General features: G+C 41.2%; 1 protein-coding gene across 2 annotated transcripts in view; it reads left to right on the top strand.

Moving 5' to 3' along the window:
* The first annotated feature begins 14753 nt into the window (after nucleotides 1–14753).
* The window catches only part of MAP3K3 (mitogen-activated protein kinase kinase kinase 3), a 105469-nt gene continuing 97943 nt past the window's right edge, over nucleotides 14754–22279 (top strand). Inside the window, exon 1 of one of the 2 annotated variants that reach the window (XM_020997799.2) lies at nucleotides 14754–15105. In XM_020997799.2, the coding sequence (XP_020853458.1) occupies nucleotides 15102–15105 (4 nt within the window). In that variant the 5' untranslated portion in view covers nucleotides 14754–15101. The remainder of the gene's footprint in view (nucleotides 15106–22279) is intronic. The other variant, XM_020997798.2, reaches the window with a different exon arrangement.

Here is a 22279-nt window from a genome sequence, read left to right as displayed (position 1 = left end):
CTACATTGTCTGGTGTGTGATTATTAACCCTCTTCGATGATTTTTCTCCCTTCCATTCTCCCATTCAGGAAGTGTGACTTTATCTGGCTAGGTATATTAATTCTCCCCAGTAGGCCTAAAATCCTCCTTTGAATGCTCTACCACCTCTTTCCTAACCCTTCTTTTGCCCTATAGATATACCTTTAATTTCTTGATCTATCACATCAACAAATGGCCTAAGCCCACTTATATGAAACATAACTTGCTGATTATCATCATCCTCAGATTCTGCCTGAGGAAATAGGTAAGGCATATGGGAGAAAGTAGGCGATCTGTGGGACTCTTGGGGTGGGGTCTTGTTTAGCCTGAGTGCCCATCAAAGTAAAAAAGAATGGCTGTGGTTGCATCCCAATTTCTTCCCTCCAGTGGTGCTGCCTACACACCTTCTCTGCCACTGGAGGGCAGTAGTCCACTGCCCACTCCAACTTGAAAAAGACTGCAGAAAATTAATTTCCAGACTCCAGGTAACTCTCCCTTGGGTACCTGCATTGGTTAGGAGCCTGACTATCATGTGTATTCAGAAAGTCCCTGATAGCAGATTGTGTGACCCTCAGAAGGGACCTGTTAAATTGGATCTGAATTAAAGTTCTGGGATTGTAGCATGGTATAAAAAGAAGTGCCCTGTTCTCAGCAGACCTAGGCCCTAGGATGTGTTCTGCCAGTGTTCTTGCTCTTGCTTTTGGACCTGACTGTTGAAGGTACCATCATCCTTCTTACTCAGTTTTGAAATCTAAGTCCTCCTTGACTTTTCACTCTCCCTCACCTACCCCCACCCATGACTAGTCAGTTACCAATCCTTGTCAATTCTGCCTCTACAGTATCTCCCAAATCATTCCCCTTCTCTCCACTCGTACATCTACTGTCCTACTTCAGTCCCTAATCACTTCTCGTCTGAACTCTCATAATAGCCTTCTAATTTTTCTCGTGTCATGTCTCTGCCTTCTCCAGTCTATCCTCCACACAGCCGTCAAAGTCATATTCCTAAGTCACAGATCAGACCATATTTGTTCCCTTATGTAATAAAATCTGCTGTCTCCCTAATTACCTCGAGGTTAAAGTACAAACTGGCTTTCAGAGCTCTTCACAATTTAGCGTTAGCCTCCTTTTTGAGAATTATACATTATTCCCCTTGACATACTCTTGTCTTCTAGCCAAACTAGTCACTTTACTGTTAATTGGATTTGACTGTCCATATCCCATCTCCAGGTCTTTGCATAGACTGTCCTCCATTCCTAAAATACACCCCCTCCTCCCCTTAGCCTCTGAGAATCCTCAACTTCCTTAAAGACTGACTTCAAGCACCATCTCCCACATAAAGGTATTTCTGATTCCTTCCCACCCCCAGCTTCTGGTACCCTTTCCCTTGACGTTCAGTCATTCAGTCTGAACGACACTTTGTAATCCCCTTTGAGATTTTCTTGGCAAAGATACTGGAGTGTTTGCCATTTCCTTCTCCAGCTCCAGCTTATTTTACAAATGAGGAAACTGAAGCAAACAGAGTTAAGTGACTTGCCCAGGGTCACACAGCTAGTGAGTGCAGCCAAATTTGAACTCAGGAAGATAAGTCTTAGTAAGCGTCAAGTGTCTGAGGCTGGATTTGAACTCTGGTCCTCCTGACTCAAGGGCTGGTGCTCTATCCACTGTGACACCAAGCTGCCCCAGGAAGATGAGTCTTTTTGACTCTGGCACTCTATCCACTTTATCACCTAGCTGCCCCATCCCCTCATATTACTTTGTGTTTATTTTGCACATATTTCCTCCTTACTTAAACGTGTACATGCTATTTCCCCAGTGAAGTGTTTCAGTTTTTGCCTTTGTATCCCAAGTGCCTAGCACAGAGTAGAAATGCTTGTTGATTGATTGAAGATGTCCAATACAGAATTCATTATCTTTCTCCCCCAAAATACCCCTCCTCCATCCTTCTGTGTTGCTGATGAAGGTACCACCATCCTTCCAAAGTCATCCTTGAGCTAGCTTCTCTCTGACTCCTCAAATCTCCAGTCAATCACCAAGTCTTCTCAGTTCTGCCTCTACTCCTCTTGTTATATCCTTTTTTCTACCCACACAGCCAACACCCTAGTTCAAGGCCTCATTACCTCTTGCCTGCAATCAATAGCCTAATTTGAGTTTCCAGTTTCTCATGTCTCAGAGCCATACTACCCAAGTTTCCAAAACAATTTTCCTATTCAGCATAGTTCTGAAGAAGTAGAACACTGGCTTTGGAGGCTGAGTGTTTAAGTTCAGATCCTGTCACTTACAACTTGTGTGACCTCGGGTGTATCTTTTAACTTCTCTTGACCTCAGTTTCCTCATCTGTAAAATGACGGGAAAAGACTATATAGACTCCAAGGTCTCTTCTGGGTCTAAATCTATGATCCTATGAACCAAGTCTCTCTCCTTCGCTGAAGAACCTTCAGTGTCTCCCTATAGCCTCTAGAATAAAATATGAACAGCTTGTCATTTAATTCCCTTCACAATCTGACTCCTATGTTTTTAGAAATATTGTAGCCTACTCTTCTTATACTCCACATTCCAGACAAACAGGCTTGTTTGCTGTTAGGAAACTAAAATACAGAGAAATTAAGTGACTTGCTCAGGGTCATACAGCCAGTAAGTGCCTGAGGTAAGATTTGAACTCAAGGTTCCCTGACTCCAAGTCCCTACTCTATCCACTATGTCATGGTACCTCCTATAGGAACCCTTTCCTTACCCTAAATTCTAGTTCTTCCTCCTAAAATTATGATGTATATGCTTACCTGTTTACATGTTGTATTTCTGCCTTTTCCCCCATTAGAATGTAAACTCAAGATCAGGAATTACTTTTCATTCTGCTTTTTTATCCTTATCACCTAGCATTGTGCCTTGCACAATGTCCTTAATGAATCACTTTTTGACCTTAATAGGTGCTTGTTGGGTTGAACTGGATTCGGATTGTACAGCTAAAAAATCAGTAGTGTTCTTGCTACTACATAATACTCACTTTATTAACTAAAATATCCATAGGGTAGTTTAAAATAGACCAAACAATGTAGTGCATTGGAAAGGGTTCAAACTGAAGGCATATTCATTAAGTTTGTGAATTTAGAATTTCATTTTTGGAGGGAAAATACCAAAATCTCTGTTTCCTCATTTGTAAAATGAGGGCGTTGCACTAGAAGGTTTTTAGGGCCCTTTTCAATTCTAAATCTGTGATCTTAAGTATTATATAGGTAAACCTTATGGAATAACTGTGTTCCTGAAAAGTTAGAGGAAGATTGAATTTGATGAAATGTGATCACTTAAAATGCATGAGGGAATCTTAATATGTAAAGGAATTTTGTGGTAAATTCTTATAAAATGAATAATCATAAATGAATCATAAAGTAAATAATGAATCATGCCTCTCCTTGAATAAGCTCATCACCTGAAATCTCATCATTACAGTGATTGATTCCTCTTTAATGCTTTACATCTCCTCGGCACCCTCAGTTGCCTCTCCCCTCTGACAGAAGGAAAAGCAGTAAACTCCTCCCAAGGCCTCCCTTTCCATCCAGGTACCCTATGCCCCACTCCCCCACACCATCAACTTTTCAGCTTCCTTTTATATATTGTCTTCCTCTGTTAGACTGAAAACAGGGCCTGTCTTTCTTATTTGTGTCATCAGTACTTAGCACAGTGCCTAGCATTTATTGGCTATTGATTATTGACTAATCACCATCCATTTTTTTAAGTTTTAGATTTCCATATATTTTAAGAAAAGACACCTATGTCCGAGACACTGCACTAATGTGAACCCTAAAATATATGGTCATAATACCAGAGTGACTCCTGTGTCCTTCCCTGAAATTAATATAAGGAACTGTGAAAAATGAGAATCAGCTCTTCTTCCTCTGGGCAAGATAAAAGCTCTGTTACTTATCTCCATGAGCTAAAAATAACCTCATGGCCTTCAGGCTCGTGAAGCAACAGCTGGAATCTTGGCATGGAGTTGACTTTAAAAGCAAAACAACTGGATTCTAATTTCAGCTCTGCCACTAGGTGTGATCTTGGTCAAGTGCCTTAACCTTCTTGAGTCTCAGATTTCTCATACATAAAATGGAGGAGGTTAGACTGCATGATCTCTAAGGCTCTTACTAGTTCTAACATTCTTGGTATAGTACCTTGTATCTATCTGTCACACCCATAATAATAATAGCTAGCATTTATATATCACTTTAAAAATGTTTTACAAACATTATCTCATTTTTATCCTTACAATGACTCTGGGAGGTAGGTGCTATTATTATCCACATTTTACAGATGAGGAAACTGAGGCAGATAGTGGTTAAATGACTTGCCCAGGGTCATAACTAGTAAGTGTCCGAGGTTGGATCTGAACTCAGGTCTTCCTGACTCTAAGTCTAGTGCAATATCCCTGCACCATCTAGCTGCCTCACCTTTACCTGGTATCCTTGTAGTAATATTTAACTTCCAGATATTATAGGCTTCCAATTTATTCCCTCTGCACTCCTGGGATTATTACTGCCATCTCAGACTGAAGGCATATCTGTTGAATTTGTGAATTCAGAATTTCATTTTCGGAGGGAAAATACAAAATTAAGACTATAATCCAGGAATTCCACCTCTCAAATGCCCCAAACTCTATGCCTTTGTTATAAATACACAGGTGTATGTATGTGTGTGTGTGTGTATGTATGTACACAGATATGGCTACTGAGCCCTTTTCAGGGCTACTTTCCACCTTTGGTGTCCACCTGATCCACCTAACTCTCACCTCTGGCTCCAAGAAGCTGTAGCATGCACAGTGACCACAGCCTGGTATATCATTTTGGCATATGGGCTAAACCAGGTGGAGGGTAAACAAGGAGTCTCAAACCTGTTGGTGAGTTGGGGGGGTGTTTACCCCAAGCATGGGAAGACTTCCCCTGGTGAAATGGGTGGATGAAAACAATTTGTTCCAACAGCCATGAAGGCAGCTAAAGCAGGCGCTGTAGCGCTCTTAGAGCTTGGTTAGACACAAGATGCCAAGGTCAATCACTGCATCTTGAGCCATCACCAGTCGTCTTAATTCTGTCCTGCCACTGGACTGTGATGAGGAGAGAGTGAGGCCAATGACTTTGTGCAACTCTGCTCACTTAAATACAATTTATGCTTGAATCAAAGGACATCACCCATACCATTTTTACCATTTTACCTGTCTCAAAGTCCTGTGGCAACAGGCAGTGATGAAGCAGCAGGTATGGATACACTCAGAGTTGTAGTTATAATCCTGCACACAGGTGGCCCAGGCCATAGGGTCGTCTTCTCACTGGCAGCAGCAGTGGGATTCGGCAGCCCCCTGGGTGTCTGAGCAGCCTCACCTCCTATTGTAAAGAAGGGGCTAGAAAAGGTGCCCTAAAAATTGTCTGCTTACCCAACCTGGGCCTGATTACTGCAGCAGGCAGGAAATCCCACTCTGTGGTCAAAACACACACACACACACACACACACACACACACACAAAATGTACAAAAAAAGTCTGTAAAGATGATTCCACTCACCATCGGCACATGGAGCATGCACACACTTATAGACAACGCAAAGTCCAGTAGACCTGAAAGACAAACAGCTCTTGTTGCAAGAGAACTCAGCAGGTTTTGCGTCCAAGTAGCAGCTCTGAATGAAACAAGGCTGGCAAATAAAGGCCAGCTTATCCAGTTGGAGCTGGATACACGTTTTTCTAGAGTGGCTGCAGTGAAGGGGAGTGCCGTGAAGCTGGTGTAGGTTTTGCATCAAAACTAATCTAGTCAACAAGCTTATATGCCTTCCAAAAGAAGTGAATGACAGGCTCATGATAATGCGATTGCCACTTGCAGGAAAACACCATGCCACCATGATCAGTGCCTATGCTCCCACCATCACAAACCCTGATGAGGTTAAAGAAAAATGTTATGAAGATGTGGAGACCCTTATTATCAATGTGCCAAAAGAAGACAAGCTTATAATTCTGGGTGACTTTAATGCTAGAGTAGACTCAGACTACCAGACATGGCAGGGAGTCCTTGGGAGGAATGAAGTTGGATACAGCAACAGCAATAGTCATTTACTACTGAAGACTTGTGCATCTCATGACCTCATCACAACACTGTCTTCTGTTTACCTAAATGTAATAAAACTGTGGATGCACCCTCACATTTGCATTTAATTGGCATTTGCATTTAATAGACTATGTGATTGTAAAGAGAAGAGACAGATAGGATGTGAGAGTGACAAAGGCAATGTATGATGCAGAGTGCTGGACTGATCATAGACTTATCCTCTCCAAACTAAATATTCACATTCAACAAAAGCCACATCCCCAAGGCAAAATGACTGCCAGAAGAATGAATGTCAACAGATTAGAGCTCTTCTCTAAACCAGAACAGTTTGTTGCTAACTTGGAGGGAAAGTTGAGCCAACACACAGTTGGCAACAGTGGAGCAGAAAAGGAGTGGGTAGCTTTTAGAGATTTGGTGTCTAGCACTGTATTTGCTTATCTGGGTCAGAACACTCACAAACATTAAGAGTGGTTTGATGAAAATGATGGGGAAATTCAGAAGCTGCTAAATGAAAAATGAGAATGCCACAGGGTTTACCAGTAGGATAGTTCATCCATCTCTAAGAAGGCAGCATTGAATTCCACTAAAAGTAAAGTATAAGCAAAGCTTAGAGAGGTACAGGATTCTTGGCTCAGTAAGAAGGCAGATGAAATTCAGTTTTATGCTGATAGTAACAATCCAAAGCACTTTTATGATGTCCTAAAGGCTATCTACGGACCAAAGACCTATGGTGCAGCTCAACTACTCGGTACTGATGGAGCCACATTGATTAGTGAGAAGGACATGATCTGAGAGAGATGGGCTGAATACTTCCATAGTGTTCTCAACAGACCATCATCAATCAATGCTGAGGCCATTGACTGTTTACCGCAGGTTGAAGTCAATCCCACCCTAGCTGAAGTTCCAACTGAAGAAGAGGTTTTGAATGCCATTAGGCTCCTTTCATGTAGCAAAGCACCTGGTGTTGATTCTATTCCAGCTGAGATTTACAAGGTAGGCGGTCCATTGCTCATACAAAAGCTGACTGAAATTTTCTGGGTTATATGGCAAGAGGAGGCTATCCCTCAGGAGTTCAAGGATGCCTCCATTGTCCATCTCTATAAAGGTAAAGGAAATAGATTATCCTGTGACAATCACAGGGGGTCCTCTCTCTTAGTCATTGCTGGCAAGATTCTTGCCAGAGTCCTCCTTAATAGGCTCATCCTTCACCTGGAAGATGGTCATCTACCTGAGAGCCAATGTGGCCTCAGAAAAGGCTGAGAAACAGTTGATATGGTGTTTGCTGCCCAAAAACTCCAGGAAAAATGCCAAGAGCAGAACAAAAGTCTGTACACAACATTTGTAAATCTAACCAAGGCCTTTGATACTGTCAGTTGTGAGGGCTTATGGAAAAGTATGTCAAAATTTGGTTGCCTGGAGAAGTTCATCAGTATTGTATGTCAATTTCACAATGGCAGGCTTGCCTGGGTTATGATAATGGACAATGCTCTCGCGCTTTCCCAGTCACCAATGGAGTGAAACAAGGCTGTGTGCTTGCTCTCATGCTTTTTAGCATGATGTTTTCAGCCATGTTGTCAAATGGTTTCAGTGAGGATGAACATACCATCAAGGTCAACTACACTGATGGTAAATTCTTCAACTTAAAAGACTACAAGCCAAGACCAAAATGGAGGGAGTGTTGGTGCATGATTTTCTGTTTGCAGATGATTGTTCACTCAATGCAGCCTCTGAAGCTGAGATGCACCAAAAAAACAGAGCTGATCCATCAGCCACCATCATACCATCATATGTAGAACCATTGGTTACAGCAAGTGGAGAAGTTTTTAATGCTGTGGATAAGTTCACTTACCTTGGTAGTGTACTTTCCATGGATGTACACATTTGATAATGAGGTTGACACATGCATTGCCAGAGCTAGCTCAGTGTTTGGGAGGCTCCGAAGAAAAGTATGGGAGAGAAGAGGTATTAGACTGACTGCCAAACTGAAGGTCTACAGAGCCATTGTGCTGACCTCATTGCTGTATGCCCATGAGACCTGGACAGTATACTAGTGCTATGCTAGGAAACTGAATCGCTTCCATTAGAATTATCTTGAGAAGATCCTGAAGGTCACCTGGCAGGATAAGATACCATACACTGAGGTCCTTTCTTGAATTAAACTGCCAAGCATTCAAACTCTGCTTCAGAGAGTGCAACTCCAATGGGCTGGCCATGTTGTTCAAATGCAAAACCTACGCTTGCCAAAAAGACTATTGTATGGAGATTCACACAGGGCAAGCATGCATATGGTGGTCAGAAGAACCAATACAAGGACACTTTCAAGGTCTCTCTTAAGAACTTTGGAATTGGTTGTGTGACATGGGAGACACTGGCACAGAACCACTCAGCATGGTGTGCCCACATCAGAAAAGGTGCTGTGCTCTATAAGCAAAACAGAACTGAAATAGCTCAAGAGAAATGCAAGATACACAGAGAATCCACCCCAAAGGTTCTACCTGTGGTAGAACATTTTGAGCTTATATTGGGCTGGTCAGCCATAGTCAGACACACTAAAACTTGACTCTAGCATAGTGATATCATTTTGATCCTCTTCAAAAATGAAGGACAACCACCACTACCACTACCATATGTATGTGCGTATATATGTATGTATGTATGTGTATGTGTTTTTGTATGTAATATACATATACCTGTAATTAAAATACTTGATGATATACCTGTAATTAAAATAAAATGATAATATGGAGGAAGCCTGCCAAAAGATAAGATTCCATGCCATTAATCTAGTCTGAAATGGATTTTCATCATTTTCTCATCTAAAAGCTAGAGGTGCAGCAGAGCTATGTCAAAATCAGAGAGGAAATATTGACTATTTATCCTGAAGTCTTTGACTCTTTCAATCCCCACAGCTGCTCACCTATTGATTTTCTTTTCAGAACAACAATAGCTCATTTATATATTGCTTCACAGCTTAAAAAGTGCTTTTTGTCAATGGCTGTGATGTGTTATTTCCTCCCTCACATACACATATTTTGCTGGTTTCTTTTCCCTGCTTAAAACACATACACACACACACACACACCACACACACACCACACACACACACACACACAACACACACACACTTACAGTGACCAACCTCTGGCATGTGAGTGAGTTCTGGCTCTTGTCTTACCCTTATTTGATCTGGATATAATGAGAGATGATTTATTTCCTTTGTTATATGATGATAGTACCAAAATTAAATTGAAAAGTGACTACTGTATACCATGAAAGTCTCTACGTTTGTTTGTGCCAGCCTCTGTCAGTGTTTACATTTGACTTTTTTATTCTTGCCTTTTACTTTCCTTTCCATTTTCCCTTTCCTAGCTCCTATTCCCTTAACTAATTATAATACAGAATTTAAGTGTATTCGTTTTACGTTTTTTCCTTCATCTTAACATAATGATGTAAGTGCAATGTTTATATTTTAATACCTCGAATTAAGCTTTACTTCAGTTTTTTTTTCTTTTCATGGATAGGAGTGGGATGCCATCAAAAATAGCTACCTTATCTCCAGCCTATAAAGTCGAATCTGAACTATTTGATCTGGCATTCGAAGTCCTCCACTGGCTGGTCCCTTCTTATCTATGTAGCAGGTGAATTTCCTTATTTTACTGAACATGTGCTTTTGTTTAAGTTATTCACGTTCCTTGAAGTGATTTCCCCTTCTTTTTCCACCAGGCCAAATCATATACTTCTTTCCAGGCCCAGAAAAAAATTCACTTCAAAGTAACTACATTCATAAGTGAGGGCTCAATCACTTGAATTTTTACTGTATGTTAGCTCCTTAACTAGGTTGTAAACCCCATAAGTTCAGGTTCTCCTCTTTTTTGAATGGGGTATAGAAATATAACCCCAGTTCTCAAAGAATTTACAATCACCTTGGACAAAAACTAACAGACATGAAACAAATCCAGGTAATTAAAGAAGTGAATACTGACAATAAGTATAACTGGAGAGGTAGGGAAGAGGAGAGATAAATATACTAGGAACCTCGCAGGATTGTTATGAGAAGGAAATAAGAGAATGTACATAAAGCATGTGGAAATCTTCATTGCTATTTGTATCATCTATAATTTTGGGAGGCAGATTAGAGGGATTTACAATGTAGTCCTGGATTTTAAGTAGTCAGGAAGACCTGGGCTTGAATCCTGATTCTAATACTTACAAGCTGTTTGACTTTGGGTAAGTCAGTGTACCTCTCTAGGTCTCTTTCTTCACCTAGAAAATGTAAAAAAAAGAAAAGAAAAAGAAAAAAAAGAAAAGGGAAAAAAAGTGCAGGGATCTGTGCCTGAATTTGTGCTGCTTAAGATTTTTATCAAGGACTTGTATAAAGCCCTAGCTGGAAGTCTTATCAAATTTACAGATGACACAAAGCTTTGGGGCATAGCTAACATTGGATGACAGGATCCAAAGAAGAACTTGGTAGGCTAGATCATTACACCAAATCGAATAAGATTAAATTCAATAGGGAATAATGTTTGGGTTCAAAAAAGTGTGGCTAGATAGTAATTTGAAAAAGATCTGGGAGTCTTATTACCAGGGGTGGGGAACCTGGAGTCTCAAGTGAGGCCCTTTGAATCCAAACAATTTGTTCTATGAAGTTTGGATTCAGTCAAAGGACTGCACTTGAGGACCTAGAAGGCCATATGTGGCCTCAAGTCTGCAGGTTTCCCACCCAAGACTATAAGACCAACGTAAGTCAACAGTTTAATATGGCAGCCAAAAAAGCCAATTAATCTTGAATTACATTGAGATGCATAGTATTCCAAGAATGAGGAGGTAGTGGTTCCTCTGTATTTTTCAGTGGATTATATATGGAGTAATGTATTCATTTTGGGTACCATAATTTGGAAATGACATTGAATAGCTGGAAAGCAACTACAGGAGGGCAACCAAGCTAGTGAAGGACATCGTGTCCATAACATTCAAGGAGTGCTTGAAGGAAATTTAGGCTTGATGTTAAGGAAAACTTCTAGACTTAGGTATCTAACAAATGAAATGGGCTGCTTTAGGGGGTGTTCACTTTAGCCTAGAGAAGACCAAGGGTAAGGGGGAGGGGACAAGATAACCATTTCTTAAGAATTGGAAGAATGGGTATGTGGAGCAGGGATTAGATTTGTTCTTTTGTCCCCAGAATAGGTGGAAGTTTCAAAGAGGCCTGATGTCAAAAACTTCAAAAAAGTCCTAGCAATTAAAGCTGTCCGAAAGTGGATTAGGCTAACTGAGGTGTTAATGAGTTCCTCCCTAAAAGGTTTGGTAACCACTTGTTAGGTGTGTTGTAGTGGGGTCTTGGGAATGGGGGGTGGAGTGGGACTGGAGAGTTGAATTAGATGGCCACTAAAGTCTCTTTCAACTTTAATTCTACAGTTCTATTAAAATGAAGATAGCACTTATATTACCTAACTCATCTGGCTTTTGTTGTAAGGAAAGCACTTTGTGACCCATAAAGCAATATGCAAATTTGCTCAGTCATTTTTCTGAGAATTATAAAGTATCATATGATGCAATAGCTATCATTTATATAGGTTCTATGAGCAATATAAAATGGCATTTACATTAGATAAGTGCTGAGCATACATAGAATAAAGAAGCATTCTGAGTAATAGGAATGAGTCAAGCTTTCTGTAAGATAAGCCTTAACCAAGGTTTTGAAGTCAAGTGAGAGAATTCCATGTCCAGTGATGGGAGCAATAAGATTTTATATAAGATTTATGTGGGAGATGTTAAGGAAGATTATTAAGGACATGTTGGGGAGTAAAGAGAGATGATGAGGTTGGAGAAGTGTATGTGGAGGAGCCCAACTGATGGGTACATTTTAATGTTAAAGCAGATATCAAACACAAATATGCAGCCTGTCACAAAGTACTAGATTATAAACTACAGATGAAAAATTCAATCAGAACTCTTGAAGGTGGGGCTCACTGTGGTCTGGGGTAATCATGGAAAGCTTTGTGGAAGAGGTTGGATTAAAAGATCTCATAGATTACTTTCTGGCTTTATGCTCTGTCACTTTGAGGTGAAATTTTTTCTGGAGCTAGAAAGAAGTATATGATTTGGACTAATAGAGAAATTTATGTGTCAAAGTGGATAGAGCACTGGGCTTGGAATCAGGAAGACTCATCTTCAGAAGTTCAAATCTGGCCTCAGACAATTACTAGCTGTGTGACCCTAGGCAAGTCACTTAACCCTAGGCAAGTTTGCCTCAGTTCCTCATCTGTAAAATGAAGGGGAGAAGAAAACTGCAAACCATTCTGGTATCTTTGCCAAGATTCAGATAAGACCGGAAAAAACAACTTTACCACAACAAAAAGTAGAGAAAGAAGGGGAAATCCCTTCATGGAATATGAATAACTTCAACAAAGGCCCATGTTCACTATAGTAAGGAAATGCAACTACTAAATAGATAAGGAGGGACTAGTGGGTTCAGGACCTTGGGTGCCAGATTGTTTGAATTTGACTTTTTGGCTTGAGATAAGGTATCTATTTTTTAATGGCATCCCACTCCTATCCATGAAAGGAAAAAAACCCTACAAAACTTTATCTTGGGCCACATAAAAAGCCGAATTCAAGGTATTTTTTAAAAATAGAAACATGCATATTTCACTTATCTTTATGTTAAAATTCTGTGTTATGATTAGTATTCTTAAATTCTGTATTATGATTAGATGGGTGAAAGGCAAGAATAAAAAAAGTCAAATGGAAACACTGATATAGGCTGGTACAAACAAATGTAGGGACTTTCCTGTTATACAGTAGTCACTTTTCAATTTATTTTTGGTACTATCATCATGTAAATACATCATCTCATCATATATGCAGGTCAAATGAAGGTAAGGAAACGGCCAGATCTCACCCAACATCTGGAGGTAAAACAATTGATAAACACTCCCCCCCCAAAAAAAAGTTTTTGATGATTTTTTTTTACATCACCATAATTTCCCCCTTATTTCTCCTCCTCAGAGGTTGGTCATTGAAAGGGTGTGTGTGTATGTTTTAAGAAGGGAAGAGAAACAAAATGTGTGTATGTGAAAGAGGAAATAACAGGAGCTGTTACTGTTTTGAAGGAAAAAGCAACAGGCAAGCGGCTGGGGGATTAAAAGAGTTCAAAATTCTGAAAGCAACACGGAATAGTGATATGTTAGGAGTCAGGAGCTACAATCAGATCCCAGCTGTGCTATTAGTTTTGTGACCTTGGACAAGTTATTTTGCTTTATTTTTTTTTCTATATGAAGAATCCGAGGGAATTGAGTCAAAGGGGCTATCAGATCTCTTGCTGCTGGAACTTGGAACTAACACATAAAATAAATAGAGGGCCAGGGAAGGTTCTTCAGCTGAGAGCGCAATATTGAAAACTGTATTCGTTAAGTGGAGCTCGGAAAGAAGGGATATGAGAAGACGCTCCCCACCCCGCCAGGGGCTCACAACTGTCGTACAATGCCAGATTTATTTATTTATTTTTTTTGATGCAGTTATTACTTATGCTGATTTTCCCTCTTTTTCTTTTCGACTTAAAAATACTATTTGTTATATTGAATGATTCTCTGGAAGGGGGAGGAAGAGAAATACTGGGGAAAACTATGGTGCTGTAAAAAAAAATTATTAAAAACTCTTTAAAAATAGGGAATGGTGTTGACCGGCGATTATTCTGCCTCCAGATGTTGGGAGAGGAAGAGGCAGCAGACGGACCGTGTCAGATAAAGCCCTCGGATTGCCAAGGGTTTCTGGCACAACAGCGGTGTGATGGACTGGGCAGGGCCGGGAGTAGGTGACTGGGCGTCGGGAGAATGAGTATACGCTCCAGAAAGACAAGCGAAGCCCGGGCAGGTCCGAGTTTGGAGGTCAGGGGGCCAGACTGGCTAGCCGAGGTTCAGGAGAGGCCGGGCGAGCTAGCCGGTCCACTTGCAGAGGTGGCACCCAAGGGGCGAGCGACTGGGGAAGCGGGACCCGCCCCCGTCCGTTACGCAGCCCGAGTGAGCTTCGGAGCAGGGGAAGGGGGAGGAGGAGCGGGGAGCCGCCCTCGGAAAACACTGGAACCTCCGAGGAAAGCGTTGGAAGACCCGGGAAAGTGTAGTAAAAAGGCGGCCCCTGGCAACTACTTTCCCCTAAGATACACCAAGACTGAACCCAACACCGAAAAGAGTCAGGAAGAGTGGCACCAGCCAAAGGCAGTCAGACCTCTCCTGAGTGACAGGCTGCGGGAATGTGGGCGGAGCCTCAGAGACCCTGTCAGTGATTGGAACAAGCAACCATTCCCCCGGATAGGTAGAGAGATGGGGCGGACGTCAGGCCCTTCTCTGAGATTGGCTCCTCGCGGAGGAATACTGGCGCTGTGCCGAAGATTGGCAGTCGGGAGGTGGGTTTATCCAGGAGCTTCCTCTTCTGCGATTGGCAAATGAGAGTAGGCGGGATTTAACTCGTAGTGCAGGGCTGAGGATTAGCTCGCTGTGGAGAATATGGGCACTGGGTAGGGAAGAGAAAAGAAGGGAGGGGGAGGGCTTGCGCCCCTCGATTCGTTATTGGAGGGATGGGGGTGGGTGCGATGGCCAAGCGGAAGCCTGGGGTTGGCTGACCAGCCTGTGATTGACGGACAGCGGGGCGAGCTGCGCGACCAGCGGTTTGTTTTTTCGGAGCGTTCCTGAGGTGGAGAACTGCAGCCGGACGGACGGACGGACGGACGGACGGAGGGAGGAGAAGAGATCCGGGGACTGACTGGCTGAGGGAGCGGGCCGGGCTGGACTGAGTCCGGTCTGGGATGTAGCGGGCCGACCCGCCCATGCCCCAGCGCCCGGCCGCAGCCGGAGCCGGAGCCGGAGCCGGGGGATGTGGCGGGGGCCTTGAGTGCCGCCCGCACCCCCTGCCCGGAACCAGGCCCGCAGCCCTCGGCATGCAGCCGCGGCTGTGGAGGTGACACCCCGGAGTCGAGGAGCTGACCCCGCGGCGGCGGGCGCCGCCTCCGCCACCATGGGTGAGTGTCGGCTGTGCCCCGCCCCGCCGCGCGCCCAGGCTGGATCCCGGGGGGCCGGGCCCGGGGTCCCGCGCCCCTCCCGCTGCAGCCTCCCGGGGCGGGGGCCCCCAGCTCCGCCCGCCCGTCCCGGGAGGGGAGGTCCCGGCCCCGGCCCCGCGGAGGAGCCTCCTTGGCGCCCCTCGCGGCAGCTCCTTCCGGGGCCGTTCGGCGGGAAGGTCTCAGGAAAGGGGCTCCTGCAGTGGGGGATACAGGAGGGAAGCCGGGGCTCCGGCACCTCCGGGGAGAGCGGGGCTTTTGGGGGAGAGCCCCGAAGCCCGGGAGGGGGTCGGGCTCGGCCCGGCCCCGATGCAGGCCCAGCTGCTGCGGTGTCTTTTCCTTGGTTTGTGCCTCTCCCCGCCCGCCCCGCCTGTGTCATTTCCTTCCCTTGGCTCGCTCAGGCTGGCTAGTTCCCGGGGCTCAATCTTTCTGTGTCTGTGGTCCCTAGTGCGAAGGCAGCCTGGGAGGGAGGAGGAAGGGAGAGGGACAGGCTGAGGCTTCTCTCGCTCGTTGCAGTGTATTTGAAATGGCTAAGTTTTTATTGCAAAAGCCCTTCTAATGAGTTCAGACTTAAAAAGAAAAAAACAATAAATGTAAGATAAATGATTTAACGAAAGTTACATTCCAGAGATGCTTGGGGAAGCAGTGTTTTCAGACTAATTAGTGTTGCAGAAAGTAAGTGGAAGGAGGCATTGAAAACACGTTTTATTTTGTTTTTCCAAACAGTAGTTAAGGTTAGAAAATCCTTAATGGTCAGGGTATTTCATTTATAAATTGCATATCCCTTCTTATCAAGTTGCAGCATTTTATATTAATCACTTTTGTTTTGCTTTTATATCTGTTCCCTTAATTGAATGAAGATAACATGTGCCAGCACTTTGCAAACCTTGAAAGGATTTGTTATATAGATAACACATATTATCTAAGGAATATATATAAATATAAAAATTATATATAATGTTCTACATAGCTGTGTGTAAGTCTATCACTATGTAATAGTGATCTATAATAGTACTATTATACTATTACACAAAACAGCACTATTATGTGTGTAATATGTAAATTTATATATAGCTATATAGAGAGCATTTATATAAATGCTAGTTATTACTATTATAATATTTTGGATAGTAATAAAAATTCATCACAGAAGGATGATTTCTCTCATTTCTTTTATGGTATTTACAAATTATGCTGCAGAGCCTTATTCTAGGAAGTGTTTCCAGTGTATTCTATACATAGCCATGAGCCTTATGATAATATTTTATATCCTTTCTGGTAACCAGTAGAATATAAACTCCAGGAGGACAGGAACTGTTTAGGAGTTTGTTTTTTGGTCTTTGTGTCCCCCAGGGCCTACCACAGTTTTGTATGTGGTAGTCATTTGATAAATGTTGATTTTAATTATATTGAACCTAACCGTTTGAAATCCATTGCAGTATTACTGACTATTTTCCAAATATACTTCACTTTTATGTTACGCTGTTATCTTGATACATAGTTTAATAAAGGAAGAAAATCTAAATTGAAAGGGTCAAAGTCAGTAGAGTTTTCCAAACATAGGAGAATATTTAGAAATGGCAAGTCTATTAACATTCATCTAGTCCAGCCATGACATTTTACAAATGAGGAAACTGAGGACCCAGAGAGATTAAGTGACTTGTCCACGATCGCTAAAGAATTAGTTGCAGAACCAGCCAAGAACCTATGCAAGAGGGGCGTCTAAGTGGCACAGTAGATAGAGCACCGGCCCTGAAGTCAGGAGGACCTGAGTTCCAGTGTGGCCTCAGACCAAACACTTGACATTTACTAGCTGTGTGACTGTGGGCAAGTCACTTAACCCCAATTGCCTAAAAACAACCAAGAAAGAACCTATGCACATATTGGCTGTCAGACTACACCATACTACCTTTGATTTGTAAACGAGGTCCTGTAGAAGAAAATCATATTCATGCTGAAGTTAAGATAGATTCCTTTTTATCTCCTGGACCTGTTTTTCATTGTTGTCTTGTTGTTAGGGCACAAGATTAAATTAGATGCTCAGGAATAGTTCTTAATAAAAGTCATTTTTATTATTACCCACTATTACATATATCTTGGACAGATTGCAGATGAACATTGTATCATGCACTGAATTGAAGAAAGAGAACAGGCTAGATTTCATTTAGGAAATTATACAGTGCTGTTTTCAAGAAGTTAATATCTTAAATGTGTGTAATTCTACTATCCCTGCTATCACTTATCGTCCCGTATCTATCCTCTTCTTAGCCAAACTCCTTGGAAAAAGTTGTATACACTCAGTGTCCCACTTCCACTCTTCTCATCTTTTTTAAACCTCTGAATTCTGACTTCCAAAATTAACTGAAACTGCGTTTTCCCAAATTATCAACCAGTCTCTTAATTACCACATTCAGTGGCCTTTTTTTAATCATTGCCCTTGCTGAACTATCTATAGCTTTTGACTATTGATCACCCTTCCCTCCTGGATACTCTTCACACTTGGTTTTTATGACATTGTTCTCTTTTGGTTCTCCTACCTAAGGGACTACTACTCACTCTTCTTTGGTGGATTTTCATCTATGGTATGCTACATCTGTAAGTATACCCCAGGGCTCAGCCATGGGTGCTCTTATTTCTTTCTATGTTCTCTCACTTGGTGACCTCAATTTCCATAGGTCTATTTATCATCACTATGAGGATGGTTTTGTTATCTATTTATCACACCTTAGTCTGAGTTCCAGTCATGTCACAAACTAGCTATTGGACATTTTTAACTGGATATCTCTTCATTTCAAGTAAAACATGTCCAGAATAGAAATTATTATCTTTTCCCACAAACCCAAATCTCTTCCTGTTGGAAGTAGAATCTTTCCATTTTCCTAGGTTCACAACCTCATTGCCATCATCTGCTCCTCATTCTGTCATTTGTGCTCAGGAAACAACGTAAAAAATATTGAAGAGATACATAAAGAAAAGGAGGTAGACTGGTCACTTTATCTAAAGAGTCCATGTAACATCCCAGTGCTACCCATATAATACCTTTTTTTTTTTGATTTTTAGACGTTTGGGGATAAGTGACTTGCCCAGGGTCACATAGCTAGTAAATGCCAAGTATTTGGTCTGAGGCCAGATTTGAATTGAGGTCCTCCTGACTTCAGGGCCAGTGCTCTATCCACTGTGCCACCTAGCTCCCAGTCACATAATTATCAAGAGAGCTTGAAGAAGGTGCCTAGAATGTTGAGTTGACCATCTGTGGAATAGTTCGGGGGAACACATATACCAGAGACACAAGACACATAATAATAATAGCTAACATTATATGGTGTTTACAGTGTGTTAGGTACTGTGCTAAGTGCTTCACAATTATATCCTTTGGTTCTCACAACAACCCTAGGAGGTAGGTGCTATCCTCATTTTCAGGTGAGGAAACTGAGGCAAACTGATTAAGTGACTTGAGTGTGGTCACACAGCTAGTAAGTGTCTGAGTCCAAATTTGAACTCAGGTCTTTCTGACTCTAAGCCCAGCATTCTATCAAGTCACATATCTAATCAGTTTCCAAATCTTCTCTTTTCTCCCTTTTTAACATCTTTTGTATCATATTTTCCCTTTTCTCCACTCACACAGCTACTAATCCAGTTGAGACTTTCATTACCACTCACATGGACTATTGCAGTAGCCTCCTATTTGATGATGTTTCTGTCTCACATCTCTCCCCACTGCAATCCGTCCTCTGTAAAACCACACGTCACTTTAATTGTGATTTTTATTAGAGTGCAAGTCTCACCATGTTACTATTCAATAAACTCCTCTTGCCTTTAGGGGATCAAATGTAAACAATTATCTGGCATTTAAAGCTCTTTACAACCTCCTTCCTTAATAGCTTTACAGTTTTCTTGTACATTAGTTCCCCTCCACATACTCTGTGGTACAGACATGTCGACCTGTTGGCTATTCTTCACACATTATAATCGAAATCCTGTTTATGGTCTCCATACCTTTGCATTGGCTGTTTCTCATGCCTGGAATACTTTCCCTCTTCACCTCCACCTCTTGGAATCCCTTATGTTCTTCAATACTCAGCTCAAATTGTTTTGCAGGAAATTTTTCCTAATTCCCTTCCTACCTCCTGATGGGTTAGTGCCTTCCCTTCTAAGGTTACCTTGTATCTTCTTTGTATTGTATCTTGTACATACTCCACAGAGAGAAGTGGGTAATAAATGGATAATAATTTGTCCATTGATAACAATGTAATAGCAGAGTTGAATTAATAACCAATATTCAGAATTCTGACACTGCTAGTATTTTGTCCTTTCAAAAGAACCTTTCTTAGCCACTGCTTTGTTATTATAAAATAATAAGTGGAGATAATATTTGGCAACTAATTGACTACATATATGTATATATACACATTTATATATACATATATGTATACATACATACATATAAGCTAAAGGTGACTTCTAGAGGGCAGTGATTATTTAACTTGCTTTATACTTTTCCTAGTAAAGTGCCATGAATAGATGTAGATATTTAATAGATCATAGTAAAGATGATAAATTTCCATTTCAGTGATACAAATAGTGAAAATTTCAGTTTCTAGACTGAGGTCTGCTTTACTTGTCAGTTTTATTTGGTTTTTCTATGTTTGAGTTCTAGTAAACAGCAGTGTATGATCAGAGATCAGCAGTTCCAACTGCCGTTGCTGCTATTCTTGCTGGACTTTCACCCAGTGGGGAAAAAGTAAAATTGATTCTTATTTGAGAACTTGATGGTATGTTCCTGGTCTATACTTCTGTTTTGAGGTTGTCCTTTATTTCCCAGAACTTCTTAGAGCTCTAGGTCTAAGTCAGGTTGAGGACTTGAGTTAGTAATGAAAATAAGTCAGATTTTATTTACTGCTGTCAGCTCTAGCAAGTTCCTAATTTAATTATCATCTCTCTGTAGATGAGTCACAGATCTTTATATACAGCCCGGCCTCTTCTCTGTGTTTAGATCTGCATTACCAATTGCCTATTGGACATTTCAAACTGTATGTCCCATAGACATCTCCAATTCAACATGTTCAAAACAGAACTCATTTTTTTTCTTTGTTCGCCTTCTAATGAATGCATTCCTCTTTAGAATTTCTCTTATTTCTGTTAAGTACAACACTATACTTCCAGTATCCCACGTTTGCAACCTCGTCATTATCATAGATTTCTCACTCTTATCCTACATATAATAAAATAGCTAACATTTATATAGCACAGTGCCTGGCACATAATAGGCTCCACATGTATACTAGTTATTATTATTGACCTGTGTTCCAGGTACAGTGTTAAGCACTTTACAAATATTATTTCATTTGATCCTCATAACAAGCTTGGGATGTACTATTATTATATTAATTTTATAGTTGAAAAAGTGAAGCAAACAGAGGTTGTTACTTGCCCATGGTCACAAAGCTAGTAAGTGTCTGATTTGAACTCAAGTTTTCCTGATCATAGTTGCAGATCTTTATTCACTGTGTCACTTACTTGCTTCATATCCATTCAATTGCAACATCGTGCCATTTCTACCTCCATAACATTTCCCAAATCCATCCCCTTCTTTCTATTCTCTTAGCCACCATTTTAATTCAGACTCTCATCACCTCTCGTCTATTGAAATATTGTCCCATATGGTCTACCTGCCTCAGTTCTCTTCCCTGTCCAATCTGTCCACCACATAGCTGCCAAAGTGATAGTCCTGAAAATACAAAATAACCCTTCCTCAACCTACCTTTCTAGTTGCATTATACATCACTGCCTTTACAGCATCCTTCAGTCTAGCCAAATTGACTTTCTTGGTTTTTCACTCTTCTCCTGTTTCTGTGCCTTATAGTGGCTATCTTTCTGCCTGGAATCTTTTCCCTCCTCACCTCTTCCTCATAGAATCTCTTACTTTCTTCAACATTAAACTCAAGCACTTTTACATGAAGCCTTTTCCTGTTTCCACTCTCCATCTTCTCAACTACTAGTGCTCTCCCTCCTTAAACTACTGTGTATTTATTTTGGTTTTTTCTGCAGATATTTATGTACATATTATCTCTTCTGACAGCATATAAGTTCCTTAAGAGCAGGGACTGTTTTTTGTCTTTGTATTGCCAGCATCTGACACCATGCACATAGTAGGCATTTAAAAATGTTTGTTGATTGTTGATAGTAGAAACTCCAACATTAGTTTAGACTTTGGAAGGTACTTCCTTCTGGCTTTGATCAAAATATTGTGATTCTAAAAAGTCTGGAATTGTATGGTTTTTCCCTTGGGTGTAAAACAAAAGTTTCTTCTAATTTTAGTCTTCAAAGTGACAAGAACTGCTGTTAACATTTGAAATTAATTTAGAAATGCATGTTTAGAGCTAGAAGTAATTGCCCAGGAAAACTGAATCTCAGTACTACTGAAGAATAATAACAGTCTGGAATTGTTCTGTGAATGAAGTGGACATTTAACTTTCCCTATCCCCAAGGGATTCTGTTTCTGGTCAAACAGCTTGATTTAAGATTAGAACCAATATGAACCATGAATAAGTAGGACCTGTCTAAATCCTGGAGGATCCTGCAAACTTAAGAATTTCCCCATTTGGACTAGTCTCAACTTGATCCCTGGAAATTTTGCTGAGATTTGAGCAGTCTCTATCAGTGGTAGTCATGAGAACTACTTCTGAATAACCTTTGAAACAACTTTGGTAACTATCTTTTGTTTTAGTGTTTTAAGTACAGGGGTGGGGAACCTAGGGCCTTGAGGCCACATGGTCCTCAAGTGTGGTCCTCTGACTGAATCCAAACTTCAAAAAAGTCAGATTCAGTCAGAGGGCCGCACTTGGGGACCTATAGGGTCACATGTGGCCTTGAGGCTGCAAGTTCTGCACCCCTATAAGATTTATTCTCTCTTGATCTGCTGGTCTATGTCATGAAATATCTGGCATTTTCATTTTTAGATTTCATATTTTAAAAAAAAAATCAGGTGGTTATCTTAGGCATAGTCCTGGGATAGAAAATTGTAAAATCTGATGTCAATACTTTGAAAAGCAATTAGAACCCACATGTGTGGATCATTGTAGAATCTATAGCATTTAGGTTAATTTTTAAAGTAATAGAATATTGTAGTAGTGCTTGT

Source organism: Phascolarctos cinereus, unplaced genomic scaffold (genome assembly GCF_003287225.1).
Source record: "Phascolarctos cinereus isolate Bilbo 61053 unplaced genomic scaffold, phaCin_HiC Scaffold_5;HRSCAF=322, whole genome shotgun sequence".
In the NCBI taxonomy this organism is placed as follows: Eukaryota; Metazoa; Chordata; class Mammalia; order Diprotodontia; family Phascolarctidae; genus Phascolarctos; species Phascolarctos cinereus.
This window is presented reverse-complemented; position numbering and strand designations above follow the sequence as displayed.